Source organism: Eulemur rufifrons, chromosome 10 (genome assembly GCF_041146395.1).
Source record: "Eulemur rufifrons isolate Redbay chromosome 10, OSU_ERuf_1, whole genome shotgun sequence".
In the NCBI taxonomy this organism is placed as follows: Eukaryota; Metazoa; Chordata; class Mammalia; order Primates; family Lemuridae; genus Eulemur; species Eulemur rufifrons.
Window position 1 is genome coordinate 14,642,425 of NC_090992.1, and position 7,774 is coordinate 14,650,198.

General features: G+C 41.0%; 1 protein-coding gene across 1 annotated transcript; it reads right to left on the reverse strand.

Annotated features, from left to right (window-relative positions):
- Positions 1 to 337: 337 nt before the first annotated feature.
- Positions 338 to 7,087, reverse strand: SMIM23 (small integral membrane protein 23). Its single transcript, XM_069483998.1, has 4 exons — positions 6,998 to 7,087; positions 1,066 to 1,117; positions 794 to 861; positions 338 to 556 (listed from the first exon to the last, which is right to left on the reverse strand). The coding sequence occupies exons 1-4, from the start codon at positions 7,085 to 7,087 to the stop codon at positions 338 to 340; spliced, it is 429 nt and encodes a 142-aa protein (XP_069340099.1).
- Positions 7,088 to 7,774: the final 687 nt, after the last annotated feature.

Genomic DNA, 7,774 nt, shown 5'->3' on the forward strand with positions numbered 1-7,774 from the left:
TGTTTTTTTTTTTAATTTTACCAATGAGGAAAGTGAGACTCAGAGAAGTTAAGGAAATTTACACGATGTCTCCAGTAAGCAGAAGAGTCCCGAACCCATGGCGGGCTCTGCAGCCTGTGCTGCTTCCAGTGGACCCTCTCCTGGTGTGAAGGACGACATCTCAGCAGGGCCCTGGTGTCCACCTGAGGCTGTTTCTGTCAGCGTCCATGAAGGTGAACAGCAGATTTCATTTCCCAACTACTTTATTTTCTTGCCTGCCTCGAACTTCAAGTGTCAGAGCTCAGCCCTGCTTAGAGGAGCCCCTGGGAACCCCTCCCCCCAGTTCCACCCCCGCCCTTTACATGTGGCTTTTGTGGGCACAGCAGGGCTCCTCCGAGTGTGGCTGCAACTCTCCCAGAAGAGCATCCAGCCACAATTCCAGGTCTCGCACTAGCCGTTCCAGCTCTTGTACCTCTTCCTCTAACTTCTCCAAGAAAACATACAAATTCTCCTTCAACCAGATCCTGATGACCTTTATTGGGTCTTCTGTGGGTTCACTGGTCTGATATTCAAGCCCCTGAAAGGCAGACACCAAAGTTGCATCTTGAGCTTTTTCATGTAAGGCCCCTTACCACTGGTTTCAAAAAGTTTCCCGGGCCTTTGCACATGCTATTCATTCTGCTTACAGTACCCATCCCCACCTTAGCCACCTGGCCAGCTCCTACTTATCCTTCATGACCCAGCTCGCCAATGACACCTCCTCTGGGAAGCCCGCTCAGATTGCCTCACCTCAGTACCTTGCTGAATATGTTACCTGGGAAGCCACAGGATTCTGGTAACAGTTACATTCTCTGAACCTCTCTGACACCTCCCAACTTCTTCCTGGAATGGGCACAAACAACATCTCTGAAGAGTAAGTGAGCGGTAACTGAAATCAACATGGTTGGTCACTCCAGTAGGGTGAAGGGGGCGGGGGGCAGAAGAAGTCAGGTTATGGAGTCCCCTTAGCATGCAACCATCTCCGGAATACTCCGCCAGACTCCGTGTGGAGCCAGTTCCTTCTTTCTCAGATTCCAGAACGCTCACCTGATATCCCTGTGCTCAAGTACAGCACCAAGACCAGCAATACCAACAGCGTCTGGGGAGAGGAGGAGGAAAGGGAACACGAGGGTGAATCTCTCCAGGCCCCCTGCTTCCGGCTCAGAGGGCCAGGCATGGGCTGCTGTAAGGCAGTTTTTAGAGCCTTTTTTCTAGTTATCTAAGTCACACACGCTTACTGCAAAACCCCCAAACATGGCGGAAATGGATAACTTGGCAACTTACTGACATTTCATTTGTCTTTTGCCTCCTTTCTTTCTCCCTTCTGAGAAGGAAGGTCCACCTCTTCCCTCATTCTTTGCCTCATTTAAAAAGTTTTCATTTTAATTTAATCTGGAGAAGGAATCAATTTTATTGTGGTATAATTTACATACAATAAAATGCGCACATTTATTGGTGAGTTTTGACAAGTGTCTCTACCTGTGGATTGTCACCCCAATCAAGACACAGAACAGTTCCATCACTTTAGAAAGTTTCCTCGTGCCCTTTTGCAGTCAATTCCCTCCTTACCCTCATTCTGCCAGAATCACGAATTGATCAACTTTCTCTCCCTATGGAGTAGTTTTGCCTGTTTCGTAACTTCGTATAAATGGAATCACATGGTATATATGCTTTTGCGTTTAGTTTCTTTTGCTCAAGATAACGTTTCTGAGATGTTTTCGTGTGTTTAATTTTATTGATGATATTTATGCTGTGCTAGTATTGTATTGATGAGTACTTACAGTGTATGAAAATAGCACAATTAATCTCTTCACTTGTTGATAGACTTTTAGGTTGTTTCCAGGTTTGAGTTATTATGAATAAAAGTACATGAGTGTTCACATCTTTGAGTGGACATATGTTCTTGTTTGTCTTGCGTTAGTATCAAGAAATGCAAATGCTTGGTCATATGGTCAATGTATGTTTAATTTTATAAGAAACCACCAAACTGTTTTCCTAATGTTTGTAACATTTTACGTTCCTGCCAACAAGTCATGAAAGTTCTAGTTGCTCCACATGCTGTCAACACTTGGTATTGTCTATCTTAATTTTAGGCATTCTATTGCTAGTGATATCTTGATCTAGTTTTTATATGAGTTTCCCTAATGATTAATGATGTTGAGCATTTTATTGTGTGCTTATTGACCATTCATAATTCATATGTTATCTTTGTGGTGTGTCCATTTGAGTCTTTTGCCCATTTTTTATTGGACTATTTGTCTTCTTCTTATTAAGTTGTAACAGGTTTTTTTTCCTGTATTCTGGATGTAAGTCCTTTGCCAGATATTTGCACTGTGAATATTTTCTCCAAGTCTGTGGCTTGTCTTTTCACTTTCTTATCAGTGTCTTTTGAAATTTAAAAGTTTCAGTTTTGATGAAGTCCAGTTCATCAAAGTTTTCTTTTTGTGGTTGTGCTTTTTGTGTGCAGTCTAGAAAAATTTGCCTACTCAAGGTTGTGAAGATTTTTTCCTGTTTTCTTCTAGACATTTTATTGTTTGTGCTTTTACATTTAGGAGTATGATCCATTTTGAATCGATTTTTGTACATGATTAAATAGGGATTGAGATTTTTTATATGGGTGTCCAGTTGTTCTAGAATTATTTGTTTAAAAAGATTAATTTTTCCTCATTGAATTACATTGGTGTCTTTGTCAAAAATATATCCACTGGCTATTCTGTTGGCCTACTGATGGATTCTACCCTGTTTCATTGATCTATGTGTCTATCTTTGCATCAATACTAAATCTGTATTAATATATACACAACAGAATATCACATACCTAACAGAATATCACAAATGAGGTGTCTTGAACGACAGAAATTTATTTTCTCACAGTTTTGCGGGTGGAAGTTCACCATCAAGGTGCTGGCAGGGTTGGTTTCTGGTGAGGTCTCCCTCCTTGGCTTGTAGATGGCGCCTTCTCAGTGTGTCCTCACGTGGCCTTTTCTCTGTGCTTGCCCATCCTTGGTGTCTCTTCCTCTTCTTGTAAGGACATCAGTCCTGTGGGATTAGGGCCTTACTCTTATGACCTCATTTAACCTTAATTACCTCCTGAAAGGCCTTATCTCCAAATATAGTCACTTTGGGGGTTAGAGCTTCAACATATGAATATTGGGGGACACAATTCTGTCCATAATGACTACACTGTCACCACCCTGTTTCATTGATTTATATATCTATCTTATATAATACCACATCATTTAGGTTACAGTGGCTTTATTATAAGACTTGAAATCAGATAGTGTAAAATTTTTACCTTTGTTCTTTTTCAGGTTTTTTTTGGCTATTCTACATCCCTTGCATTTTCATGCACATTTTAGAGTCATCTTTTTCTGTTTCCATAAGAAAACTTATTGGGATTTTGATTGGTATTATGTTACATCTATAGTTCAGTTGGGTAAGAAATAATGTCTTAAAAATATTGTATCTTGTAATCCATGAACATGGTGTATCTCTTCATTAGCTTTTTAAAAATTTCTATTAATAATGTTTTGTAGTTTTCAAATGTAGAGACCTTGCACATCTGTGCAAAGTAGTCTATGTTTTTTGATGCTATTATAAATGATATTTTAAAATATTCATATCCCAATTGTTTGTTGCTAGTCTATAGAAATACAATGGAGTTTATATCTTGAGACATTAATTCTAACGGTTTTTTTTGGTAGAGTTTAGGATTTTGTATATAGAAAATTGGGTTGTCTATGAAGAAAGTTTATCTTATCCTTTCTAGTCTTCATCTTTAAAAAAGTCATTAGTCTTTTTTTCCTTGCCTGTGTATTGACTTGAACCACCAATACCATCATCTTGTTTCATATCCTAGAGGGAAAGAGTGCAGTGTTAATTGCAGATTTTTCATTGTTGTCTTTATCAGGTGGAAGAAGTTTCCTTCTATTCCTACTTTCATGAGAACTTTGACATGAACGAGTGCTGAATTAGAGAAATACTTTTTCTGTACCCACTGAGTGATTATATGAGTATCCCCTTTTTGTGATAAATTGCATTAACTGACTTTTAAATATTGAGCCAGCTGTGAGTTCCTTCAGTAAACCCTAATTGTTCATGGTGCATTAGCCTTTTTATATATTGCAGAATTCGATTTGCTACTATTTTGTTGAGTTTTTTGCATATGCACTCATGAAAGATTGGTTTAAATTTTTTCCTATATGCTTGTCCAGCGTTGGTGTCAAGGTTATGTTGCCCTCTTAAAATGAGTTGGTAAGAATTCCCTCTTCCTCTGTTTTATAAAGAATTTGTGTAAGACTGGTATTATTTTTGTCTCAAGTGATTGATAAAACCTATTGGTGAAAACTTTTGGGGCGCATAGTTATTAAGACTTTCTATTTCTTCTTTAGTCAATTTTATAAGTGGTATTGTCCAAGAATTTTGTCCATTTCACATATATTGGAAACAAGTTGTTCCTACTAGTACCTTAATATTCTCTTAATGCCTGTGGGAGTTGTTGTGATATCTCTCTTTCACTTTTTAAAAAGATTTATAAAGAAAAGAGGTTGAGAGAGGAAGCAAGAGACCTCTCCTATCCTTTATTTTTTAAGAAATTATGCTTATATTTGCCTTTTATTTTTGCTTCAATAGTTTTACCTCTTTCATTCTTGATATTGGAAACTTATATTTTCTCTCTCTGTTTTTTAAAAAATTAGTCTATTTAGAAGTTTGCCAATTTTATTAATTTTTTCAAAAATGGCTTATTTTATTATTTGTTGGCTTTACATTTTATTAATGTCTAATTTTATCTTTATTATTTCTTTCCTTCTACCATTGTGCTTACTTCTTTTTCTGCTTTCTAATTTGGAAACTTTGGCCACTGCTTTTAAAATTTTCTCATTTTTCAAATATACGTGTGTGTGTGTATGTGTGTACATATTGACTGACACTAAATTTTCTCCAAAATCACTAGATTTGGGCTGAGTCAGATTTAGTTTGCCTTAAAGAAATAATACATTTCTTAAATTATAAAAATAACAATAATAACAAAACAATTAAAAAAAAAACATTTCTTACACACCCAAGTTTGTGAAGCAAGATTTAGGTCTGCTACCGCAATGAAGAAGATAAAAGTTTGTCTAATTTTCCTCTCCCCTGATAGTTTTCTTTATGTATACTAACAACTATATTATTACTATTACTAACTTTAAAAAATAAAAATAAGTTACATAGCGACAGCATGGTTGAGTTTCACAGACACAGTGGTAGGGGAAAGAAGCCAGACACAAAGGCACACACGGTGCCATCTACATGAAAGGCAAGAACGTCCAAGCTTCATCTCTGATGACAGAAGTCAGAATGGCAGTTAGGGGCATGGCGTGCAAGCTGGGGGAGGGCCCCAAGGAACCCTCCGCCGTGCTAGAAATGTTCTACAGTGGTCGTGGCCCGGATGTGGGACCCCAATGTAAAAGTCATCGCACTTGACATTTGAGGATCCTTTTGCTTAAAAGATTCCTTAGGAATCTTTTCATGGAAGACACACAGAACTGTCTCATTCTTTCAAATGGTTGATGAGTACCCTGTGGTCTGGATGCGCTTCTGTTTAGTTAAGCAGCGCTCTGTCGATGCGCTTTGTAGCTTGACTTCCTCCCCAGCACCCTGGCTGCTGTTTCTATTCCGCGCTGCAGGGAGGCAAAGGGAGGAGCACGGACGAGGTCAAGTTTTCGTCCTTTCTTTGTACTAGCTTGGTGTCTGAGCCAAATCATGTATTCTCTCTGAGCCTCAGTTTGTTCTTCTGTAAAATGGATTTTGAAATACACTGAATGGTTTTTCAAAAAGAAACCGTGGGGCTCTGCGGTAGAATCAATTTGCGAAATGCTGCCTTAACAAAGCTAAGTGGATTTCGCTGCTGTAGGACATGTCAGTCTTTTGTCATGTGACCGAGCAGTGCAAATCTCCAAGAGGGGACGAGGGTACACAGCGGTCCCCAAACCACAGAACTCTTTTTACGATTTTGCTAAAAGAAGCACTCCTGGGGTTTGGTGTTTGTGGAACACTTAGGAAAAGCTGCAGCACGGGGGGTGCCCGTCGAGGCCCCCGTCATATGCTAAGAGTCCAGCACGTCGCAGGAGGAGCTGGCTGCATGTCTCCTAAATGAACAAGTGAACTAATCTTTTGGAAACACATACAGTACAGGCCGGTCATTCATCGCTCTGCTTAAAACTCTTCAAGAGCTTCTTATTATCCTGAGAATAAAATCCACCCCTTTGCACAGTGTGCAAGGCCGGGCTGAGCTTCCCAGCCTCCGTGTACACCCCTTCCTCTGTCCTCCCCCCGGGAAGCGTGGAGCACAGGTGAGCCTTGCCCAGGGCTCTCCTGTCAGGTGGACCTGGTGTCCACGGATTCTGAAATCAGATGGATGTGGTTTCAAATCCTGGTATGTCCCAGCTCTATGGCCTTTTTTCTCTCTGAGCCTCAGTATACCCATCTGTGAATGAGGTTGACGGCATTTGCCTCTCAGGAAAGTTCCAAGTTCTGAAAGAGTGGGGACGTGGAAGCACCAGGCTGTGCACAGCAAATGTCAATGTTTTGACAAAATTCCACATGAGGTTGAGGAATTTCAACCCTGAGAACGAATCCTCCAGGAGCTCTCTGCTTGAAGAGTATTACCCTATTTATTTCAGTTTATTCATTCATTCAGTCCCTATTATGCACCAAGCAGCCTTCTAGGCACGAGGGATTTAGTAGGAAACTAAACAAAAAACCCAGCCCTCCTGGAACACACCTCCCGCTGGTGGTGCTGAGAAGGAAGTGAGACAGTGTCAGTAATGACCTCCAGGAGAGGTGCCTAAGCCCCTAAACTATGCTCCAGGAGTTCAGGCTCCAGGGACAGTTGGGTCCAAAGCCCATTCTGGACTTTGAGGACCTTACAGTCTGTCTGGAGTGGCAAAGGGGGCCCGAATGAGAGGAAAGTGGCACGCACCTGGCCTGGCCTCACCTGCTTCTTGTCCTCACAGTGGCTGCCCCTTCTCTGTTCAAGCAGCTCGGCTGCCACCCGCCCCCTGCTGCCCACCTGTTGGATTGTCATGGCCTCGGGTCAGACTGCCTGGGTGGATCGAGGTTCCCCACCAGGCAGGCAGATAGCACCCTTCCCCTCCCCCACCTCTGGTCACCAGGCATCCCGCGAGCATGGAGTTCTGATGTCACAGAAGGTGAGGGACAGCAAGGACCCCCACCTTCTCACCACCCTGATTTTTAGCCCCTTCCCTCACATTTTTTTTCCCATATAAACATAGACAACAAAGACCAGGAAAAAATGCATCAAAAGATTGTATTTCGGGATAATGATTTTTCTGATTTCTTTTCTTCTATATCTGCCAGTTTTAAATAAGATGTTAATTCTAAAATATAAAAACAATAAAAGCTATTTTTAATTGAGAAATTTTTTTTTTTTTTTTTTTTTTTTTTTGTTGAGACAGAGTCTCACTTTGTTGCCCAGGCTAGAGTGAGTGCCGTGGCGTCAGCTTAGCTCACAGCAACCTCAGACTCCTCGGCTTAAGCGATCCTCCTGCCTCAGCCTCCCGAGTAGCTGGGACTACAGGCATGCGCCACTATGCCCGGCTAATTTTTTTTTCTATATAGATTTTTAGTTGTCCATATAATGTCTTTCTATTTTTAGTAGAGACGGGGTCTCGCTCAGGCTGGTCTCGAACTCCTGACCTTGAGCAATCCACCCGCCTCGGCCTCCCAGAGTGCTAGGATTACAGGCGTGAGC

What these genes read in the sequence shown, in the direction of transcription:
- SMIM23 (XM_069483998.1), bottom strand. Translation starts at nt 7,087, where the DNA reads ATGACAATCCAACAGGTGGGCAGCAGGGGGCGGGTGGCAGCCGAGCTG. An exon ending in ACTGTGAGGACAAGAAGCAG is followed by an intron (nt 1,118 to 6,997) that starts GTGAGGCCAGGC and finishes TCCTCTCCCCAG; the next exon opens with ACGCTGTTGGTATTGCTGGT. An exon ending in AGAATCCTGTGGCTTCCCAG is followed by an intron (nt 557 to 793) that starts GTAACATATTCA and finishes TCTGCCTTTCAG; the next exon opens with GGGCTTGAATATCAGACCAG.